General features: G+C 32.3%; 1 protein-coding gene and 1 long non-coding RNA gene across 7 annotated transcripts in view; one reads left to right on the top strand and one right to left on the bottom strand.

Annotated features, from left to right (window-relative positions):
- The window catches only part of spen (split ends), a 75870-nt gene that overhangs the window by 36141 nt on the left and 14317 nt on the right, over positions 1 to 25412 (top strand). For 3 of the 6 annotated variants that reach the window (XM_035095037.1, XM_035095034.1, XM_035095035.1), the window contains 4 exons: positions 15812 to 16105; positions 22578 to 23029; positions 23697 to 24400; positions 24871 to 25343. In XM_035095037.1, the coding sequence (XP_034950928.1) occupies positions 15812 to 16105; positions 22578 to 23029; positions 23697 to 24400; positions 24871 to 25343 (1923 nt within the window). Of the gene's footprint in view, positions 1 to 12755; positions 13112 to 15811; positions 16106 to 18211; positions 18580 to 22577; positions 23030 to 23696; positions 24401 to 24870; positions 25344 to 25412 lie in introns of those variants that run through there. The other 3 variants (XM_035095039.1, XM_035095036.1, XM_035095038.1) reach the window with 3 other exon arrangements.
- Positions 11938 to 14321, bottom strand: LOC118074116 (uncharacterized). The gene is made up of 2 exons (XR_004691181.1): positions 13699 to 14321; positions 11938 to 13611 (listed from the first exon to the last, which is right to left on the bottom strand). It is a non-coding gene; the product is annotated as an uncharacterized lncRNA (long non-coding RNA).

The raw sequence follows: 25412 nt of genomic DNA, 5'->3' as shown, positions 1-25412 counted from the left end.
TTTTCTGGCGTTATCTCAAGCACTTTTTTATGATGAAAAATAAAATAACGTCCACTGATTGCTTCGTGCTCCCTTGAACATTAATTCTAATAAATTAAATGATAATTCTATGAAGAAAATTACGACTTGACCGAGAAAGAAATTTTTTTGCTCGTTTAATAGCTTATCAATGTTCGTTTATGGCCTTGGTATGTATATACATAAGGTTATTGAAATATCGGCGAAAAAATGATTAATCAGGATCAGTTTATATAGAACAAATAATACGACTGTTTTTTAATTACTTTTAAATTAAAACAAAATAAAAAGTAAATGTTTATTCATTATTCCTATTATTATCTATTTTCAACCTTAATCTCATTCTTTCAATATTAATTGACAATTTTTGTATTCAAAACAAACATGCTTACTCATTTGAAGAACATTCTTCTCTTTCTATCAACTATTTTTAGCTCCATTAAAATGAATTTAATAATTAATTTAAATTGAATTGATAAGTAAAGCAAATGAGTAATCTTTTTTTTTCTTTCTGTTGCAGGTAAGCAAAATAAATAAAAAATAGCATTTCTTTTTCGAGCCTATCAAATAGAGTGAAGCTTGATGGAATGAAAGGTTTGAGTGTCATCAAATGGTAAATTAGGTCTGTCAAAAAAATTGATTAAACAATTAATCATGGACGATATAAATTGGAATAAATAATTCAGTGGGTGTATTAAGGACAAAAGAGAAAGAATTATTTACGTCATTAGATCGCATCGATTGAATTCAAGTTATACTTGGTGTATACTTGGTACATATACTCAATGTGTGCACCAGCTTGCATATATGTGGATAAGGTTACCATGTCCCGTATCGACTGACCCCGAGCGCGATATTATTCCTCCGACGCATAACTGTACACTTCGCAGTAAATGTCCGCGTGGCAATGATTTAAAGCTTCATGTCGTATATATAACTTTTATTTGCTTTTAATCTACTACAACAATAACTCGACGAATTTTTTCTTTATTCTCCAGACTATACACCCTTGAAAGTAATCAAAAAGTTTGTTTTTTTCCACAAAGGACTTTACATACTTGTCATTCTGTTTGACAGGTACAGACATTGAGAGAACAAATTGTATAGAATACAAAGAAACTAAATTTTTTAATCAATTTTCTGCTTTGAAATAAACTTTGTTTCTTTTATATAATCATTATTTCAATCGTATCTTTCTTAAGGTTTATTGAAAAAATTACTTCCCATTAAACAAAGTTTTATTTCTTTTTTCTTGTTGAGTACAATTATAATACAATTAAACTTTATTTATTTAATTATTGATACAATGAAAGAAAATAACAACAATTATTCTTTGCTTATTTAAAAGTAGTTTCTCTCATTAATTGATATATAAACGAAATTTTTATTTACTTGATTGTTATCCATCTGATTGTTTATCTCAATTAAACTTACTTTTTTCTAGAGCTAGATGATCTCGATAATTTTTTATAGCCATTTTATAACACATTTTGTAACTTATACCCTCATTATCCTACTCGATAACTGAAAGCTCCAAAAATAGTATCAACACAAAGAAATTATTTTTACAATCAATAAATGACAGCTGTAACTTTGTTCTTTTAACTATCAAGATAAAAATATATGAGCTATATTGTTTTCTTTTTTTTTCCGATTTATTAATAGATTTTATTGAAGATTAAATTATATAGTAGTTGTTGTTCCAACTATTAAAAATTATTGAAAAGTCATTGGCTTATTGGAGTTAATCCTCAAAGACAAGACGACATTTCATAAGAAATAAAGTGTATATATACTCAAGCAACGTAAGAGGATTGTATCTAAAGAGAGAAAAGGAACTAGTCTTTTCGTGATGCTGCAACGATCTTTAATATAAAACCTACGAGTATCTCACGATGATATTCCTCTCACCGTCAAAGGCCACTTACGGTATTCATACGAGTACCGATGTTACGTAGTTTAGTTGGTTAATGTTTAAAAGGTAGAAGCGCGCGTGTGACCGACAACTACTAACCGCAGAATACCTAATCACAATTGCAATCGACATTTCTCATTTTTTCACGCTCAGTACTTACTCAAACATAAAGCATCGATTTTTTCTTTTCTTTCTTTTCTCTTCTAGATCTTTCTACCTGTATGTTATTAAATTATTTATCTTACAATCTCTTAGATCTAGGCAATAATCACTCGATTAGATATTAGTTGTTTCTGTGCCACGCAAACATTTGTATTATTTATTTATTTATTTTATTTTGTTCAATTATAGTTGTTAGTGAACATTATTTTTTACTGTTCACTTTATTACTGATAATTATTCTTCATCAGATATTTAATTGATATTACTGTTGCATGTGAATTGAGAGAAAATCATTTTACTACTCATACTACTCCTTCATTAGATATTTCTTTAGCCAATTAAAATTCAATTTTCTTCCTTCAATAAGCTTATTTATTTTTACTCTAAAATATATTGTTTTCATGAAAAATTTTCTCTTAACGCAGCAGTAAATAATAATATTAAATTGTAGAAAAAATAAATGTACATGTTGATGAATTGATAATGATGAAAAAAAGAAATTAAAATGTAATTTTCTGGATCATAAATTCGTCAAGAATTTGATAGGCATAATGATTTAGCATCAAGATCATACAAAAGCAGGTCGAACAAAGTTATAAGTTGGCTTAAGTCTAAGAGTAGAAGAAGAGAGAAGAAACTTAGAACACGTAATAAATTAAAACCATCCTGGGTGGCACAGTTTCTATAACTTTTCAAACACGATGGGTGGTAAACCGGACGCGAATCTTGCGCGCGTTATGGCTGTTTCTATTCCCGTTCTATTTTCGTAGCCGTCTTTTCTGTATATTCTCCCTTCTGTCAGGATTTGCATATTCCTCATGCGTCCTCTCTTACTTTCATTCGTTGGTGTATTTATAATACAAACAAATCGAGTTTCACGAGCAGTCTGTTCTCTTCAACAAGGACAAGGTGCATACAATCTGCATTTGAAAACCTAATTTCTGTTCATTTTGTCCAAGGTCAGGAATCGGAGTTGATGAAAGAATTATTTCCATTGAGTTCGTGTTGTTACCTAATAACTGTGTCCCGCTGTGTTTATTTATATCAACTCTACTTCAAGTCCTCAATAATAATGATGAATAATAATCAAGATTGGTTTATGAACAAGTACAGTTGTCTTTACCTTTCGCGTTAGCGGAAAATGTTTAGCATGACATGTGGACAGACATTGTAATGAGTGCGTTAGACTGGAGAAAGAGGTGGAGAGTTGACGGTTTTGACATTGTCTGATATAAATGCATGTCAAATCAATAAGAGATCCTCGATATGTTCTGTTGATTTTAGCATTGCACTGTCGACATCTTTAGATATTTTACTCTTCAGTAAATATTAACGATATTTGTAGGTCTTTGTTGTCATGTCGTTATCTAATGCAAATATTATCTATATTCAATGGTTGAAATATTTTTTTTATCACCCAATTACATAGAGCAGAAAAAATATTCAAAGGAGGTAGCAGAATAAAAATAGATATAATTTTGTTGTTGTTGAGAGTTGAAGTCATTCATGGCATAATTTGGGTGACCGGGCGTTTTCCATTCGCATTATTTGACGTCAACGTGAAAGTAGTCGTTGACTATCTACTACCTCTGCGCTCGCGCTGCTAACAGGTCGTTGACCTCACCTGGATATAATACCTGACTCGCAACTACTCGACGCTCGCCGCCCAGTGCCAGTGGCCATACGCCCGTGTGCTTCTCTCAAGCTCTACTCTGAACTTTTGCTTGCTTTTGCTGTATTATATACGATATAGCAAACGGGCCAAAAGCAACGGAGGAATTATGGCGTGTCGAAACGCTTGCGCCTGCTCGACAAGCACGTTGAGCAACAAGCACACGTCTTACGTTTCGTGTGTGTCCAAAGTATCATCTTGATTGTGTTTATAATAATATTCATCTAAAATATATACCTCAGTTTTTTTCTTTCGTCTCTAGTAAATATCATTCAACTATTCAAATTTATTTATAATTGGTCAATTAAAAAACATGACCTTCCTTTGAGTACGTCCCAAAAATATTAAAAATGAATTTAAATTACTTTTTACTCAGTTATTAACTGATTACGGGATTTTCTAGTTAACTAGAAAAATTCATTTAAAAATTTCCATTAAATTTTTTTTTTTTTTTTTGTTATTACTCATAGTATATTGTAATCGGCTTTATTTAAAATCAAAATAGATGAAATATGTATTAGACATGAGGTATAATGTAGTTGTGACTATTTTTTGATAATAAATCTATTTAAAAGCAGAGAATTATTTACTCTGATAATGAATTGAGAGAAAGGAAAATATATGTGAATATAAATTGAATAAACATATGAGTTATTATATATATATATATATTTTATTATTATACTATACAAAAATATTTTTTCAAAATTACGTATGATTGCTTGACAATCAAGCTATTAAAATTCTTCTATAATTGGTCAATTTAAATGCAAAGAAAAATTTTTTAAAATTGGAGAGAAAAAAAAATGAACATCAATGCCATTAGTGTCAATTTCATATCTAGATATCATTTTTTTTTATTGAAAAAAAGAATTTTTAAACCAAGTTTGCATGTATTTATCTTGAAAATGTAAATTTCCGAAGCTCTGTTGATAAACAAAACCTCAATACAAAGAATTTTTTTATCTTTGCGATAAAATAAATATCTTGATTTCAAAGATAAATAATAAAAGATGCTTTCATTAAAAACGTTCGCTAAACGTTTTTTGTTTTTAAATAACAATATGTTAATGCAAGAGTAATTTTTATGAATAGTTGATTGAATTTGATTAAAATCCAGTTTCTATTGACTTGACTGAATAGAATACGAGAGTAAAAGAAAATGAAGGAAAATACAAATTACAAATTGTGGCGCACAGATGTGTTGGCAACTTGGTTGCACGCGTGAACTCTTGCCAACATTAAAAAAAAAAATCAACCGAGAGTACGTAACAACTCGTCACAATTACCTGTGCGTCGGCGCCGGAAATTCAATGCGACTATCGCGAAAATCTATCTCCCACTTGAGCTATAGACTGCAATAAAACGTTATATTGCAACAACGTCCTCTCTCTTTTTGCCTATCTCGCCGTCATTCTACGTACATATTTGTCTCTATTTTTTGTACTATACTCAAATGATGTAATACTCAATCACCTGTCAGATACGTAAGCGCCGTGTTTCTAGTTCTACAATACCACCTTCAACATCTTCATTCTAAATTTTAATGCATCCAACATCATTTTTATGCATTATTCACACATAATATACATCTATAGAAAGTTTCTAAATGTTTTTAAACAATACATTTCACTGCTACCGTGCCCATTTATATTCACTTTTATTCACTATCTCGAAGTACTTTTAATTGCATAATTGTGAACAAAAAAAAAATTGTTTTCCATAGAACAATACTCTAAAAAATAACAATACATATTTTTAACGATGATTATTGATTTAAATTTTAAATTAAAATAATTGTGAAATATTTGATATTTAGACAAATACCGAATTTCGCTTTATTTATTTTATTTTTCAATGTTTATCAATACATGAAAGAAAAATATCCATTATAATAAGGAATTTTTTTATTTACGTTAAAACAAAAAAAAAAACTACTAGTGATCGTTGAGAAATATTGTATAATTTAGTAAACATTGAATTGAATTTATTTATTTTTCATTTGCATGTTTTTCTTGATAATAATGCCGATAATTCATTACATAAAGGGAGAAAAAATAATTCAAATGATTGAACAAATTTGAATCGTAAATAACAATGAAATAAAAAAAAAACTGTTGAAATTGAGTAAAGTTTTCGCAATGTTCAAGTGTCCACATTCAAGCCTCGTATATTTGTTGCAATGTTGACACAACGTACAAATCATCCTTCTGTATGCTGACCAGTAGAGTAGGGTTGCTGCATAATATATAAAAATCTATGTACATGGCAACATGGACATGTAACATGTACGGAAAAATTCTTATCCATGTGTAATGTTACAACAATGCAATGCCTATTGCAACGACTGAGTGTGGAGAAATCGGTGCAGTGAAAAAGAGCGTGGAAAAAGAGAAATAAATAGAGAGAGGGTTAGTACGAGAAAGAGAGAGAAGGGAAAATAAAAAAAAAAGAGGTTGGCCTGGTAAAAGACCGACGTTTGCACTTAAAACATACACAACACCATCGACTTATATTTTTTCCAACCCTTTTTTTACTCTGACACTCACCCCAAACTAGAGTTCAACGTTTATGACTCGAGTGTTCATTCTCCTGTACAAATTACAAGAGCGAGAGCCAAGTACTACGACCAACGTCTCTTTTTTACGTATATTTTCTACCTGGCACGCGCCGGACACTGTCTGGCTTTCTCCAATGCTATAACTATGACTATGATAACTGACTTACAGTTAAACATTACACTCTGGCTCGTTTGATTTGTGAAAGAGACGTATGTACGATTATTATCATTCATTTACTTATGCTAAATAGTAACAGTTTTTTTGCATTTCTAACCTTGCAGGAATTTTTTTTTTCTTCCTTCATATAAATATATTCACGTAAATAAAATGAAATTAATTTGTATTTATTTATTTATATGATAACTGTGTCAATTAATATTTCTGCTTCAATCGTTGGGTTTTAGATCCAAATAAAGATTTAATAGAAAATATATATCATACTTTTTAATCATTTATTACTAGAATAAATGTTCTACTATTTTTTTTGAATTCTCATTGAAGAGTAGTATTTTTATAATAATTCATAGAATAACTGAAACCAGTTGAAGTGTATATTTTATTTAAAGATACAAGATGTTTGTTGAGAAAATATTCTATCCTGGAATATTGATTTAATCATTATTTTTTCAACAAATTTTTTTTATTTAATTAAAATACCAGCTTTTTTATGATAATATTTTTCATGCATTTCCTGACCTCGTAAATAAATATTCGTCATTTTTCATGAGACAAAAAATATGTTTTAGAGTGAATTTTGGAAGATTTAGAAGTTTCAAAATTTTATTATGATAATAATTTACAAAAACTGATTTAATACAGACATATTTTGCTTGATATTAAGTTTGAAGTGAAGAACTTTTGGCAAGGGTATTTTGTAAAGTTTGGAGAGCCATGGATAGGAGGTTATCTCAAGTGAATGATTTACAGTAATAAAATATTCCAGTGACACTATAAAGAGATGCATAAACATGAGGAATCAGGGCCATCGTGCTCGTAACAACAGACTACCGTTATTTCCTCACCGACTTTTTGTCGTGGCATCTCTTTATTCTTGTTTCCACAATGATGATGATGTTGATGATGATGATGGTCGTGGTGGTGGTGATCATGATGAGTATTTTCTTCTTATATTTTTATTCGTTGTTTTTTTACTCCTCTTTTCTCATGTTACATTAAATTTTAATACTTGCTTGAAATGATTGTCATTTAAAATAGTCAAAAAATATTTAAGTGCTGATCAGCATAGTGGGTATGAACCGGTCGTAACTGCTCTAAGTTGGTGGTTGATACTCCATCATCAAAACGTGTGGACTGGATTTACCGGATGCATTGATCTGAACAGGTGATAGTCTTCTCGTCCATGGTCAGTAACGTTAAGATGCAATGACTTATCTTTATCTTTTTAAGAAAAAAAAAAATAGAAAATAAAAAGAAAATAGAAAATTATTGAGGACAGAGAGATTTATATCCTCTGTAACACTATAATGTGTTGAGTTCCTCTTTAAGAGCATAGTTCCTAGCGGATTTCTGTCGATAATTTTTTCTCTAAAAAAATATTCCACGATAAATTTTACTCAAGTATATAATTTATGCCAATAGCTAAACACCTAAATGCTCAAAACAATGAAATAATGTTAGATTACTGAAGCTTTATAATCCTTTTATACTCTTGCTAATTGTCTTCATGCTGATGTGGTCAGTCCGTTAGGTATTTCTATTCCTTATGCTTTATACTCATATACCCACCCACTGTAGCTTCTTTAAACTCAATTCCATCGGCAACAGAACGTGAATTTCCTGCGTGGCCGTTTCTTTTTATTACTCCGACATAACGGAACCGTTGTGTGACATATTAAATCTCCATAGTATTATATCTTTTCACTATTTTTCTTCTTTTTTTTTTCACCGACTTTTATCTCTAAAATTATGCTTCAATAATTCCAACACGATATTTCACCATTTTTCATTGATATCAGCTAATGAGTATTCCAAATCCCTGCTGAATATTCTTCATGGAAAGAAATGAGTAACTAATTCTAATGCTATTTGTTACTTAAAAGATAGGAATATGATGTTTGATGAAGTTAGATAAATTGATATTTAAAAAAAAAAGTAGATATTCTTTAATATAAGCTAAAATTACCAAAACTCTAATGATAATATTAATTAAAGTAAATATCACTTAAAGACTACTACTAATTTCTTTCCAAGAAATGATTATCTTTTGAAACTCCAAAGCTAATTGACGATGATAAACAGGATAAAAATTGTTCTCTTCAAGTGTTGGGGCATTTGAATAATTACAACGTTCTCATCATAAAAAAACTCAACAAACAATTTAGTCTTTTCTTTGAAATTTGACTAGTTAAAAATCCTGTGGATATCGCAAGGCATTTTACGAGGTGCAGACATGAACAATATATATGTTGGTGTCTGGAATGGAATGGATAAAATGAATAAAATAAGTCGAAAGAAAATAGCGGGTATTTGAGAGAAGACTGAGGCTAACACAGGTGCACAACCCAAAGCATCGTTGCCAAACCTATACCACCGACTTGACTTCTTGATTGGCTTCTTTACGTAGTTGTTCTCGCACGGTTTATGTCCATGCTCAGCATTCGAAAGTAGAACGACACAAGAAACCAAGACTTCACTTATGACCCCAAGACAATTTTAGCAAATAATTGTATAAAGGTGACTTCCTGTTTTTACCTCATTTTCGTGTGATAATCTTTGGTCCATATCCAATGAAATCTTCTATTCTTCCTTTTGAAAGTGCCTTCGAAAACTCGCTCCATCGATTTCCTATCCTCGTAGACAGTTTATAAATATTTCATGTTGATTTACATAATAAAAAAATATTACTAAGTAAATTTATTAAAATCATGCAAATTGTATCCTCACAATTTTGAGATAAACACATTTACATTATTAGCTGATATGAAATTCGTCTTTCAGATTACTTATTTATTTTAATTTATTATTAGCTTCCACTTTGAAGATTAGATGAATTAGATATTTTTATTAGTTTTATTTACAACCTAGATAAGACTTTGAAAATAAATATTTACTTGAATTCAGGGTCACACAATTAACTTTACTAGAGCATAGCTACAGGAATAATATTCAAACTTTAAAGTGTATGATTCGATTTATTCTGTTTTCATGAATATTACTCCAAAGTGTTCCCTTTTTCCTGCTTCCATTTCAGTTATCCACTTTTTTTTTTATCGCAGTTGGAATCCTATTTACTTTGAATGTCCAAATAAAATATACTTTCCTATTTTATTGTGTGTAACACGAAAAAATTCAATTTAAATGCTTTTCAGCACCTATGGTTGTATACAAAGTCATTGAAATAATTTCAGTCATGGCTGAAAAATATTGCCAAGTTAGACCTTGAAATGTCCTCCAATGAGGCCAAGTATAATTGAATTGGTTTAAAAAAAAAATGAATCACTTAACAAATAATTCATAATCAATACTGATAACATTCAATTTTGATCAAGTAGTATGAAGCAAAGAAATATGTAAGGCTGATATACAACTTGGTCAAAGTCGTCGTAGACTAGCTACAAATCAGCATCCAAGCAACCTGTTCCAATGCTAAAGTCTCATGAATCGTAGCCATAAAGCACGATTCAGCGACAATCGCCACTAAGTCTTTTTGTGACCTGGCATAATATATCTCTAGTGCCTTTCTCGTTCTTGGGCCCACGCCCAGAGACTTGCTATTGTCCTCTCTAAACTGGCAAGTAGGAAGATGTATGCAATGACTATCGACTGGTGTTTGCAAAGTTGGATAAAGAGCAAGTGAGAGAGGATAGTCAGAGTGAATAGAGAGACAACATCACCACCACCATCACCATCACGAGTTGGTAAAGAATTGGATGAGCTAGTAGTGAAGAAAATAAATGAAGACTAACATATCCTATAGATGTTTTTATTCGCACGAGACTTTGTGCCGGCTTTGCACACTAGTTTCACCAGTACAATGTGACACAGTCGAGTCGACATATAGTAGCAAGTAAATATATACAGGAGAGGGTAGAGCTTGAACAGGCGATCCAGTTGTTGGTAGTAGTAGCAGTCGTAGTGTAGTAGTGCTGGCAACTAGGATGGTAGGAGAACGAACCAGTTGTCAGTACGACGTTAGGTGGATAGGGAACTCGAGAGAGTCTGGGGCACGAGGAAGAATATTCCTGGTGGGGACCGGTCAGACGATCCGACGTGAAGTGCGAGTGAGATGGCTTGTCTGCCACGAGTCGTTGAGAGAGATAGCTACAGTAGGGTGTCAGCTGCCTGACGCTGAAAGAGCGGTTGGGCGCGGAAAAGAGAGAGACGGCATTATATAGAAGCAGAGAAACAAGTAGAGCTGAGTCATAGCGCTGTTGCCACATTTCGAATTTACGCTTTCGTGCGCCTCTCTGGAGGATGATGATTCGTTGCTCGGCCCGAGGGAGTCTCTTCTTCTCCTCTTGTCTTATTCGCTTATTTCCTATCTCAAATGTCCCTTGTCAATGCTTTCGAGTATTTGTGCGCTTTTTCTGCGACCTTTCAAGCAGAACAACATTGCTGTCTTATTTCCAGAGACCCTTCAGCAGGGCTCAATCGGTTTCGCATGTTCTCTTCTCTTTTTAGAGTATCCTGGATAGTGCCAGAAACAATAATCGTGGGATAGCACCACGCGTAGCAGCATTTCGTTCTGTTTGCTCTGCTTAAGAGAGACAAAGACACAACGAAGCCGACCAGAGGAACACAGCTAAAGCGGACAGGGATCAAGGAACAAAAGCCTCTTCCCCTTGCTGCTCATGATACCGCGTCCACTGATGCCAGAGAGGCCAGCGGCGTTCATACTGGCATTGTTCTTTTCTTTTTTTTTTATAGTCTTCGACTTTTCGCAGAATCGTTGAACGCGCACCCCTGCTGAGTTTCTTCTTTGCTATTGTTTTTAGAAAAAATGTAAAAAACAACATTGTCTTGATAGCCATAGTCATCTAGAAGTTATAAAAATATCTTTGGAAATGGAAGGAAAATGGAAATGAAATAATATTTTTACATTTATAAGTTTACTAAAGAAATATTTGATTCCATCATTTGCGCCTCATACTCTTTCTCTCTATAGTTTCAACCCCTCTGAAGTTGTCTCCCTCTCTTACTCACTCAACTGTTGGCCGATGTATTGATTTCCCGTTCGGCTCCTATTTCAAACATAGATAGAAAGACAAACGCCAGTGCGAACACATTCGCTTACGTAGCCAGAGGAATTTCGGCACATTTATCGCCTCAACAATCTCGCCAATCCGATCAGAGGACCAAGAATTACGTTGAATTCACGCGAAACGAATTCCGGATGTGTCCAGGACAATGACAGTCCGTTCACTGTGTTCTGTCAGCTCGAGTTGGCACTATTCAATAGATAGAATACATACAGAAACGAAAGAAAAGGATCATTTTACCGTAATTTCAACGTTGAATGATCTTTTCAATATCTATCTTACCTCTATTGTATTAGGTAATTACTTTTATATTTATTTTAACACCTCGCAGTTATTAATTCAATGCGTAGTAGGTTGATTATTAAAATAATCTTCACTCACATGATAAAATAATTGTTATCAATTCTTCTTTATTATTGAAATATACTTACAAAAGTCATCAAAATTAGTACAGTAAAATGTTTGCAACTTTGACCAGACTTACCAGTTATACGTCAGTCTTTATAATCAGCAGATTCTATTTTTGAGATAATTTTAATCATTTTCAAGTAGTCAACTCTTAATCAGTTAATTCAAGATATCATATGAACTGTGTAAACAACCTGTTTTTCTTCTCGAGATTATGATTGATCAATTTTTTCAACATATCGGAATAATTTGATGACAGAATTGCATAGAATTCACATTATTGATTAGCTGTTACTTACTAACACTATCAACATCATATTCTTGATCATAATATTCTTAAATGACCTAGCCATCATGTTGGATCCATGCTGTTCTTATCCTGATTTCATTCATATTATGTTGTACATGAATTATTTTATTTTATTTAAGAATGTTATGATCAAGAATGGAATTATTCTTGATCCAAGAATGATGATTTTGTTAGTGAAACCAATGAAATAGAAGTGTAAAAGATAATAATTATTCTAGAAGACATAAATTCGTGCCACAAACAGTGTTATTTCAAGCAATACCATCTCATAAAACACCTTGAACAGTTTAAATTGGTTCTTGGTTTGAATTTAGAGCATCCTCTCGTGAGATAAGAGTTTTCGAGGCAAGCGAAATTTCTCTGTGAGGTTTCTTAGTCGTGGTTTGCCTCATATCAGTTGAGAAATGAAGAAGCAAAGAGACAAAACACACCGCATGGTTCACAGCTCGCTCGCTAGTCAGCCACCGTGGCACTTTGCTCCTTCTTTCTCTTTCCCCGCTCACTTTATCCTCAACTTTTGACGTCCTCCGCTTGATATGCGCGCGCATCTTTTCCCTCCTCACATGCTTGTCCTCTTTAAGCACTCCTCCCTACTCCCAAAAGGTATTATCTCTCCCCTGATATAAACCAAGAGAAGCTTGAGACGAGCGCGTGAGTTGCAGTGGCAATAGTAAAGGGCGTTCTCAGTGTGGGGAGTCAAGGCTCGACTGAGATCATGTGTCCATTGTATGTGAAAATCAACAGAGAAAAAGAGAATTTGCAAAAGCGCGAGGCAATGGCGAGCTTGATATTCTCGAGCAAGACTGCAGAAGATGATAACTGCATCAATTGAAGAGTTTGAATCACGTAGTTATTTCTTCACTATATTCACAATCTTTTATATTCATTTCTTTTTTTTTATTTATTTTGCATTCCTATCTCACTACATGTTCTCCCTCGAGAAACAGATCATCTATCAAAGTGCACGCATTTACTCAGGCCATTCCGTTCAAGCTTGTGGTTGAATAACCACAATAAACTTGTGGAGGGATAGAAAATGGATTTCTTGGGTCAGCAACAACACTCAAATACATTATGAAATATATATCACTCATTCTTTATGTGCATATTCTATCCTCTGCCATAAAAACCTTCATTTACAAAAGAAAAAAAAAACAAATTGTTCAAAATAAAAAAGTTATGTGCAAAATTGTTTGATATTACGTAGTTTTTATCAACCAAGATAATGACCACGTCAATGATTTCTCGCGCAATAACGCCGCCATTTTGTGTAATTTTGCCTCACATCTCTGTTTTATTCACCTGCCACTTTTCTTCACTAATAAATCTTCCATGATGTTGCCAATCTAAGAAATAATTCCAAATTCCATTATAATCATCAAAATAAACATAAATAAATGATTTTGATATGATTTCTTTCAATTCTTCTTTACCGATAATACAAATAACTGCAATCGTAGAAAGTTCGAGACTACGTCTTACATTCAAGTATAATAAGAGAGTAACGGTGTAAAATTATCACGAATTATTATCCACGTAGAAAATCGTATTTTACATTACGTGCAGATAAAGATAGAATAAGAAGGACAAACATTCAACAACTAATTGGATTCATTGCACGACGAAAATTGAGAATGCTTTGGTATTATGAGAGAAGCCTCATTTGGAGTAATAGGACCCCGCCCTAGCCACTAAGCAGTACTCCAATCGGTTCAAATCCCTCATAAAGCTATCATTGATGACGCAGTTGTTTTTTAAACTGTTGAAAATTTCGTGAAATGACGCAACGTTGTAATTCCTATATAAGTTTGAAACAGAAAATTCCAGAAGCCTCTTAAGTCACTTCTTTCATATGATCTCAAATATCCTCTCCATATTTTTCAAAATAAAAAGCTTCAACCAACTCCCACAGATTTGATGAATTTTTATTACTATTAAATACGTTATATCCTTGATGTGAAGAGACAAAATATAAAACAATCTCAACGTATATGGATGATTATTAAAATGAAAAAAACGTAGGAGCGACAGATAAATGCGTGTTACTCGCGCGAAGTGAAACGGGTAACTCCCTGGTTGGCTTCGATGCTTGGACACTTTTTTGCGCCTGCGCGTCCACGTAAGCGATTTAATTTTCCCACTCTTCGAATGTTCTCAATAACCACCACTCCAACAGTATACACCTCTTTCACAGCTCCCACTCTCTCTTTCTCTCTCTCTCTCTCTCTCGCTCTCTTCTAGGTTGCTTGGAGAAGATGCAATGTTCTTCCTTCTTCCCCTCATTGCATGAAACCGTCATCATCGTTTTCTGTTTGAAAACTCCGTGTGTTAGTGCGCAGCCCCCATTGCTTTCTCACTTCCTCCTACACAAATCTGCTCCCTCTAACTCAAGCCATCAGAGCAAAAGCCGTCATGGCCTCTCAGTAAAAACATCCAAGGGGCTTTTATATCTGCGTAAATGCGAACGCAGACGAGCAAGTTTCGATCGGACCAAGCCTCCCATCTCTCTATATATTTTTTATCTTTCTCTTTTCACCCGTTCTTCTTCGTTCTCCCTTTTTTCCTTGATTTAATTTTACCGGCTCATGTCCGGTATTATGGAAAGCCTCGCTTGCTAGCACACAACGAGGTCCTAGATTGAGAAAGGATACTTCCCTCCTGCTGCTCCCTCCTCTCTCTTTTTTCGGATTTAATGTTCCATTTCGCCTATACCTCAATAAAATATTGCTCTCAACAAAAAACAACTACATTTCTTCCTTTTTTTTCTCTATTTAATCCTTTAACAATAGCTTCTTGGATGCTATCAATTCAATATATTTTTTTCTATCAAACGTATCAGTCCCTCAACAATAATCTTTTCCAATAATATTACCTACTTAATACATAGGTGAGTAAATATATCACGATGTACGCTACACTAAGAAAGGTCAACTCTATCATTTTTTTTATTAACACAATAACAAAAGCTTCCTATTTGTTGGATTAAAATTAGATACGTCAAACAATCTTGAAGTATAAAATAAAAAAACCTTCATACACTCATTAAAAGTCATAATCACTTGGATTAATTTTGTATTTGAAAACATAAACGTGCTGTATGTCTACTTTTTCACTTGAAAGTATAAACAATATAATAGATATCATTCTTACGTATAAAAATATTTTTCCCTGATCTATAGCCCACTGAATTATTACTCAAATAAAAAACAACAATATTTCTCGATTTAATTCCTCAACAATAACATTGTAGATATTAAATTTATCATTAGGACATTACGTGTTTTTTATTTTTATTCTCGGCAAATCCGAGGATATAAAAAAAGTAAAATATATCTTGCAATAAAATATCCATGCATGTCAGAGAAAGAAAGCTTTAAAACTCATGGAAACAGTTCCAACTTTTCCTGGAGATTAGTAGCATAATTAGTGAGTTTAAAAACAAAATAAAAATCTACCCTATTTATTTTTTTTAAAACTACTTGATAGTGTTGTTGTTGTTTTATTTTATTTAGTGAATTTTAATGAATACTATTGATATGTTGGCAGGTATGGACGCGTGCAGAGCGTCAAATTATTACCCCGGGGCGAGGAGTGCCCTGTGGACGGCGGATCCGGAGGTTCACTCGGTGAGGGAAGCGAGGGTGGCTCTGGTACAGGATCCGGGAGTGGAAGTGCTGGGGGTGGTTCGACGAGTAGCGGGGGTGCCTCAGCGACGGTGGCGTTCATGGATATCAAGTCCGCAGCGAAGGCTCACGCGACTGAACATACCTTGGACGAAAGAGCCCTTACAACCCAATACTACGAACCTCAGCATCTTCAGCATAGGTTTCCCACGCACGGGTGAGTTTTATTTTGCATCAATTTAACCTTGTTCCATTTGGTATGGAAACAAGAATGTTACAATGAGATGAAATTAAATTTCAAGAAGGGCTAGAATTTAATAAAACATTTCACTGTGTTGATATTATTTGCTCTAGAGTAATATCCTTTTCTTTTTTGTTATTATATTTTTTTTTAAATGAGGAAATGTAACTTAGGGTAATGTAAAGTCTCACAGTACTCCCAGAGGTAAAAGAGTCTTCTGTTTCTTTTATTCTATGTATGTATTAGTAAATCGCAACAATTCGTTCAACTTGATAAGACTCTAGCGAAATAAATTTCAAAGCAATTCTAGAAGCTTTTGAAATTGTCTTTTTATTGCATTGATTATAAAAGGTTTATCATTTCAATCATAAAACAAAAAACTCTGATATTAATCTAATTTATTTTTTGATGTTGGTCAAATTAAAAGTTGATTTATTCATATCTGATTTCATTGTATTTAATACAAGTTTTTTTTTATCAACTTTTGTCTGACTGCAGATATCAATTTCTGAGTGAACTTGAATTTAACCCTCAGTATTGTTTCATAAAAAAAAAATAAACATCGTTAAATTTTTTATTGATGTTTAAATTTACAGACAATCGTGAAATTAAAACATCAAAGCTTATGATAGAATTTAATCATAAAGTTGAAGATGGAATTGTACAATAAAACCAAAGTTAAATGATAAAGTTTTCTAATAAAATAATCCTGCTTACTATGCATAGATAGCATGATTTTAACGTTTTTTTTTTGTTACTCTGGTTAGCATTTAGTTAAAACTTCATTACTTCACAGCAGGATTTTATTTTATTTCATCTATCATCCAGCATTTAAATTTAATTCTAAAATACCTGCTCCAAAAATATAACATCTAGACATTTGTTCAATTAAATTAATAATAACTTAAAAATTTGTATTACAGTAGCAGAGTTATATTTAAATTGTCTTCAATGTTTCAGTCATTTCGATATTCAATTATTCATGTAATTAGGCATTATGATAAATGTCTATAATAATATGTGATAACAGAGTAGCTGAGATCCATGATGTAGTATAACTGAAGATTACTTTATCATTGACTTAAAATTATTATAATCTTGTTAAATGCACAATAAATATTAGTTTCTTGAATCACCTAATAATTAAAGTAAAAAAAAAATCCCAAATATATTCATAACATGATTATCATTGAACTTCATATTCACTTACATTTAGATCATGAATTGTAAGTAAAATTTTATTCTTCCTACGCTTAATAATAATTACCCACTTGAATATATTATAATAATATCCAAAACTTGAACAACTCCAATTAGAGTTGAAAATAATTAAAGTGTTCTATTCACTTCTAATAATAAAATATACGTTAACTGAATGCTATTCAAACGATGCTAACTCATAAAGTAAACAAACTGAGGATTAATTGGATCACACGTTTTGTCGCAGAGTAGTTATATTAAGTTACCGTTGAGTTTCTATACTGTTATCGAGATATCTAAATGTTCTAAGTGAAATTTTGCAGCTTAGACACATATATAATTTTGTTATTCGTTCACATAAATTATATCCTGGAAATTTACTTCAATTGCTAGGAATCCAAGAGTTAGTTTAAAAACTTGATGTTTAATATTTATTTTATTATCAATTATTCCTTCAACTTTGCTAATTACCATTCCCATCTTTGATCAGAATTCACTTTTATTTATATCTTATCATAAGTATTTAATGTCATTTCATCATTATTCGTTTAAAAATCACGTTAAATAAGAAATAAAAATCTGATTTATACTAGAAGTATTTCCGCAATTATTCCTATGATACAATGTCAGAGTTATTGATTCCTGTTAGAGATATATGGATACAAAAAAAAAAACACACATAATGTGACACAAAATAAAATTAATATTTAATCATTTCCGTTCGACAATGAATTGGATTGACAATTTTTCTATAAGCTTGATATATATATATATATATAAAAGACATGTGTTATTTCAATTCTGTCTATCTTTGTTTCCCCTACTCCCACTATCTTCACTTCTACCGCTAGTAGTAAAGTCTCACTTTTTTTTCTTATCCCGGTGTACTCATCAATTCCATACGAGACTAAACCAGAAGAACGTTTTAGAATTTGCCAGATTAAGTTGAAATGTCTTGGTGATATTTATTCATACAATAATGTTATTATTACGAATTGAAGTGAAGTGTGTTCAGGTGACGATTATAAATCTGTATGTATAATATAATGGCTTGGATACCACAAGTATTTATTACTGGTTACTCCAAGAGATATGGTGCCATGTCGATTTAAAATTACGGAATTGAATGAATCTGTGGATACTGTGTTGGATGCAAGTGAATGGGAATATAAAAAACAATGGCTAGAATTTAATCTTGAGCCACGGATCGAGAGTATTGCAAATTATTTTACAAATGAGTTCTCTATTAAGTGAGTAACATCCTTGTATTCTTTTCCATTCTAGTGAATGTGTTCGACACACTACCGCTAATTATCGTCACGTTTCATAACCTACATCTTTAGAAATACATTTGAAAACCTTGAAAGTCTTGTGTTTCTTCCATTTTTTTTTTCATTTCAATTCAGTCATTATATTTCTCTTATTATTTTTCCCCCGATTTATAATCATAGATATTCATGTCAATTATTATTTTTATTGAATCAACTGGGTTATTGAAGACAACATGTTTATAGATTCACTGGTATAAATTTATTGTAAAAGACCTTACATATATTCTCTAACGATTATACAATTATACTAATATATATCCGCTGTGTACGACTATATAGATCGTTCATAACCTTGGTTAGACTTTCACGATCATGATTATTGTTGAATTAAATATATACATCGCCGGAAGTATGATAAGATGATAAGAAATATTAAAAAAAAAAATTATAAAACCGCCGTCTGTATTAAAATGTTCACACGTGATAGATTTTGAGTTACATGATTCATTCATCAAGTTATTGATTAGAAAAATATTTTCCTGTTTGGTGAGTTTACCTATTGATACTACTAGATATTGCAATCTTTTTTTTTCTAATTTCCAAATTTATTGATAGCTTCGAAACATAAAATATGTAATCAATAAACATTATTTCCAATCATACTGATAAGACATTAGATAGAGATATATTTAAACTAGATAAAAAATCTAAAAGTTAATCTATTTAATTATACCATCAATACTATTTCTCTTTCAATACCTTATACTCTATTTTCTGCCACAATTTTATATTATGAAAACAATTTCTGTTATTATTATCATTAATTATCAGTATTATTTCATATTTTTAATATTTATTGAAATAATTATTATTTTTGGTATTATCTTTGGAGTCATATGATGTTGAAGTATCGGTTGACAACCTTCAGGGAACAAGTGTATTATATTATACTTTCTTTTCTTCTTTTTTTTTAATGATAATTTTATACAAAATTCAGAATTTTAATTATTCTTACATTCAAATCAAACCTTTCTTTCGTTTATTAATGTAAACGTGATCTGAATTATAACTTAAAAATTGAATTTACCATAATGCAGTACATGCATTTGCTTTTAGCTTCTACGTCAATCGTTCTACATCCTCATTAAAAATCTTCATGACTTCTGACGTTGATATTATAATCATGACATTGAATGTTTGAATTTTAAAAAGAATTTCTTCTAATTCTGAAGTTCATTCGTTTTTTTTTCATACTTTAATGTACGTTGTCTGCTTGAACATGGAGTAACAAAAAATATATCAATTATAGTACATTAGTTTAAATGAAGTTGTTTTTAAATATCAAATTTTATTATAAAAATATTAACACAAATGTTCATTTAGCTTAATTTTGGACAAATGATAATTTTTAGTGAAATTTTATGGCTTCATTCCCATGCAAATTTCTTCATATCTCTATAGAAAATCTATCGCATTATTACTTTACATGTTTTGTTCTGAATGTATAATAATGCAGATTCAGGAGCAACTATATAATATATGTCCTGATTTCACAAAGTCAGGTGACTGTGACGATGTTGACGACTATGACAATGGTATGCTATACAAAATGATGCGGCGTTGCCGAGAGAATCAGTATGTCTGTGCATACATTGTATGACTTGGTGCAAATTGCAATAAAAAAAAAAAAGAGAGAAGGCTATAGAAAACCTTCAGACATATGTACATGTTTTATATACATATATTTCCTCTATACACATTTTCTTCGTTCAATTCTACAATGATATACGCGTTATCAACTGGACAATATCGCTGCAAAGCTTGATATGAATAATCAAAATAATTGTTATCTACTTCAACTGCAGTTCAATCATTTTAAATGACTCATGTAGCATTAAAAATAAAAATAAAAACATCAATAAATATTTGAAATATTAAATAGTATTTATAATGATTTGGATAATTAAATTTGGAGCCAAATAAAAATAGAAAATGTCTGACAGATCTCTACTAGCTTTGACATGAGAGAAAAAAAACTCTACTAGTACAGAAGAAGTTGAAATATTGGCCTCACTCCAGAAACTTGAAAACTTTGTTCCAAATCTGAAGTCAGCTAATTTTGTTGGTGGTTTGTAAAGGATTTTCAGACTATTTTCTACACTTCCAAGATTTTTTATAATATTTTTTCCCATTGGGATTATTATATCTTTTTCATGGTTTCATTCTATTCTTCTAGGAAACAATCAACTTTATTCTGATAATCATCTTTATCATTAAATTTTTTTAATGAGACTATATTTTTAAAGTGATGTAGAATAATGTGAATCTGATAGTGATGTGATAAATGTATATTTAAAACAAACAATGTAGTATTTAATGTGAAAAAAACAAAATCTATCAACACTGCTCCAATAATTGTATTGGCATAAAAGTAGAACAATAAGTTTTACTAATAAAAATTAAAAATCAATCAAAATATTTATTAAATGCATTTGCAATGGAACAAATACAGAAAGACAAAACCAAACATTCTTGGTAGAAAAACTTTGATGTCTTTAGAAATACAACGTCTGTTTGTATGTACGTTATCGTATCGTCATTTTGACATATCGTATGGCCTTCGAACCAACTGTTTTCTTTGTACAATAGCTCGATGTCGGTTAGAGTGTATAAATACGTAGTACTTTTGTTTTCCATCTTTTGCATTACTATACTTTTCATGACATATAAACAAGACATCCTTTTTTGCCATATGTCCATGTACTAATCAAAATCACTCATTGAACGTTTATTCATGAAAGAAACACGAAGCATCGTGTTACAAATGCTACTTATTTATTCTCTCAACCGATGACCTGCTATCCGACACTCAAACAAGCTGGAAACGAATTATTTTGAGAACATGAAGAGACGAATGAAGGCACTTTGCTTGCTACTAAGCTGCTTCGTGCCAACTACATAAGCGATTTACCATTTATTTTCGTGGGCGCCAACGAGAAAAATAAGTCTGGAAACCGTAAGAAACACGTTTGCATGTTAGTAGAAAATAAATCGCCATGTCCATTCAATTTTCATTGTTTCATGTATTCATTCCTATATAATACTACAACATTGCAATTATTCTAGTGACTTGAAGAGGGCTTCATCACTTTTCAGAAGCAGTTAAAGTTCGTAATAACAAATTTCCATTTTTTGTTAAACAAGCACTCGGTGTGGCTTCGTTATAAGTGGCATGTTTATTATCTAGAATTGCACCAACTCCTCTGGAGTATTTAACCTTTTATTCTATTTTTCACTCGAGTCTTATTTTTATCCTTTTGTATTATCTCAATGTAAGTGAATATTGATTCTCATTATTCTTAGGTTATATCATTCTTAAAAGTTATATAATGAACCCAGACTTGATGTGTTTGTTTTTTCAATGTTTCTTCAATCATTCTAGGTCACATATCATTTTATTCGAATTACAACAATAAAAAAATTACCAAGAATAAATTGACTCTTTTATCCATTTCAAAAAAAAATATTACTTTATTTTTTACAAGTCGCAAAGTAATAAATTGCATCGTTTATTTAGAAAGTTGAATATGATATTTTATTGTAAGCCTCTGGCTGAATCATAAACAAAAAGTATTTTGGATATTGTTGAAGAAACACGTGTTTCCAGAATTGAGTGAAAGTTTATTGAAAAGAACTTGGTTTGAAAAATGTATCCAATAAAAATGACAATATTGGACACCTGCTGAGTAATAAAGTAATTTTAAAACAGATGTACTTAATTTATTTATCGAGATACTATTTTTTTCTACTAATAGTCATTTAATGCTGCAAAAATATATCTTGTAGAAAGAAAAATGGTATTACCTGATAACTTAAAAAGTATTGAATTTATTTCATCTCTTGTTGATATAAAAAAATATATATTTTAACTTTATATGCTTAAATAAAAGTTCTCATTCAATAATTTATTATTACAGAAGTTCAGAGGATCATGGATCCAGCGTTAACAGTAGCGCAGGGAGCGGAGTCTCAGGAAGTGTCAGTGTTGGAGTCAGTGAGAGAGGAGTCGAAAGAGTTAGCGAGACTTTCGAGTCACGCGTATCCCACGGAAGTTTCTACGCCGGTGATAGAAGTAATCGAGTGGAACACTCGGTTGATTCGTCAACGGTCGACCCAGTGGGTTATATTCCCCGAGGAAGACCAACACCAACGAGTGGCTACCACGTGACGTCGACGAGGGCGAGGGATCGGTTGTATCCACGCACAAGTTCGTACGCTGCCGGTCCACCGCCACCATCTCATTTAGATCGACATCGAGGTGGTATTCCTTTATCGTCTTGGATTGGTTATGAGTCAGGATCGTCGAGGTATGGATCAGGACCACCACCCCCATCACCAGCGGCTACCGATAGCTATCAGGAAGAACCTGGTAAGAATTTCTTTTTTATCACCATCACTAATCCAACACCACTAATCCAAAATTAACTCACAAAAGTACAGAAAGATATATTCTCTGATACATACTAATATCCCATTTTTTGCTGAGTAATTGAATTTAATTTTATTCAGTGTAGCCACCCTTAAATTATTTCATTTAACTTCGATTATTAAGCATATTTCAAATGCTGACTATTGTTTTATACATTTTCATTCATTTCATTTGATTATATTTTATTAAATTCTATCTGTCTAGTTTCAATAATTAAAAAAATTTTCTTTTCACTAGAGGATTCATTATGATCAAAATAAAAGTTCTTTTTTTGCTTTCAATGCCTACAACTCCTCAACCAATCATCATAGAAACTATAATTTATGAGATAAAATCATATTCTTTACATTGAATCACTCTTTTGTTACTTTTCTATTAGTTGAGATGATTTTTTCTATTGAATAGATTTTACTTTCAAAAGAACCCTTAGTAGTTTCGACGGTGATTCATTGATGAGTTGTGAACATTCAAGTTCATTTGGACAAGTCTGGACAAAGTTGTTTCCTTTTCAATTTTTTATCCATCTCATTAACAATTCACTAGATCACCATTTAACTTAACATCAAAAACATACACTTAAACATAAACTCACTCTGCACACAACTAGTTGGCGCGCCCTCGATTAGGCCGTCGTGGGACATACCATCACGCTCTGCTTTTCTGTCAGGTGGTGGAGTCAATAGCGGGAGTGTCGGTGGGAACAGTGGGAGCGGCGGAAACAGTGGTACACTGAGACAACACAAGAAACAAAGAAGAAAATCCCGCAGTGGTAGCAGTTCACCAAGTGGTTCCAGTTGTTCTGGAAGCAGTAGCAGCAGTCGAAGTAACAGCTCTGCTGGCAGTTCATCTGGCGACAGCAGTTCTCCAAGCAGTTCACCTCATCGTACTGGTAATGCTGCTGTATCCGAAGACAGGAGGCCGTTGGCGATTTGTGTGAGAAATTTACCAGCAAGAAGTAGCGACACCTCACTCAAAGATGGACTTTTTCATGAGTACAAAAAGCATGGGAAAGTTACGTGGGTTAAAGTGGTTGGTGCAGCAAGTGATAGGTATGCACTTGTTTGCTTCAAGAAGCCTGAGGATGTTGAGAAAGCGCTCGAGGTCTCGCGTGACAAACAGTTCTTTGGATATAAGATTGAGGTGGCGCCTTATCAAGGATATGATGTTGATGATAATGAGTTTAGGCCGTTTGAGGCTGAACTAGATGAATATCATCCTAAAGCAACACGAACATTATTTATTGGCAATTTGGAAAAAGATGTCACGGCGTCTGAACTCAGGAAGCATTTCGAGCCATTTGGAGAAATTATCGTGAGTATTTGTTTTTATTTTTTCAATATTTCTAAAATTACTTGTGTTTTGCATAAAAATTCAAAAATATTCAGATCAACTTGATGGTCTTTGAGACTGTAATCTTTATGATCTTAGGATTTTTTTAAATTACAGCTTTTATGTGTTTGATGATTTTGAAATGTCACAACTGACTCTTAAAAGATTTATGACTCCAAAAAAAAAAACGACTGGAAATTATGACTTCCATGACTTTTATAATGCTAGTAATTTTAAAAATCATAGCTTCTATGACGTTAATAGTTTTGAAATTAAAAAAATTCTGACTTTTATAGCTATTTAAATTTGAAATGAATTTTTTTAGAGTAATTTTAACATAAAATCTGTGCTATGTTATTATAATTTTTAATAATGTGCATTGATATAAATACATGTATAGACTGTAAGTGCAATGACTGCGATATTAATGCATTGAATTGACTTTTTTCCAGGAAATCGACATTAAGAAGCAGGGAGCCGTGTCAAGTTATGCATTTTGTCAATACTCGGATATCACTAGTGTTGTTAAAGCAATGAGGTCGATGGATGGTGAGCATCTTGGTGCAAATCGTATTAAGCTCGGTTTTGGTAAATCCATGCCGACAACGTGTGTGTGGGTTGATGGTATTGGCGAGTGTGTCTCGGAGAAGTACCTGAATATGCAATTTCACCAATTTGGACCTGTTAACCAAGTGGTGGTAGATCGTGAACGAGGCCACGCGCTTGTGTTTTTTGAACAAATTAATTGCGCTCAAACGGCGGTCAAAGAGATGAGAGGTGCATCATTAAGAGGACGTCGACTACAAGTTGATTTTGCCTCGCGGGAGTGTCAGGAGACATTCTACGAACATCTTGAGCGGCAAGGTGTCACAGGCGAAAAGCCATGGGATTCGAGGCCGTCACCCGTAACGACATTCGAAGTTGCGTGAGTATCTTCACTGTCTTTCATCTCTATTCACCTTAGAACATCTTCATCACGATGTGTTTTAACATT

Source organism: Chelonus insularis, unplaced genomic scaffold (assembly GCF_013357705.1).
Source record: "Chelonus insularis isolate UGA/USDA-ARS -01 unplaced genomic scaffold, ASM1335770v1 contig_131_pilon, whole genome shotgun sequence".
NCBI lineage: Eukaryota > Metazoa > Arthropoda > Insecta > Hymenoptera > Braconidae > Chelonus > Chelonus insularis.
This window is presented reverse-complemented; position numbering and strand designations above follow the sequence as displayed.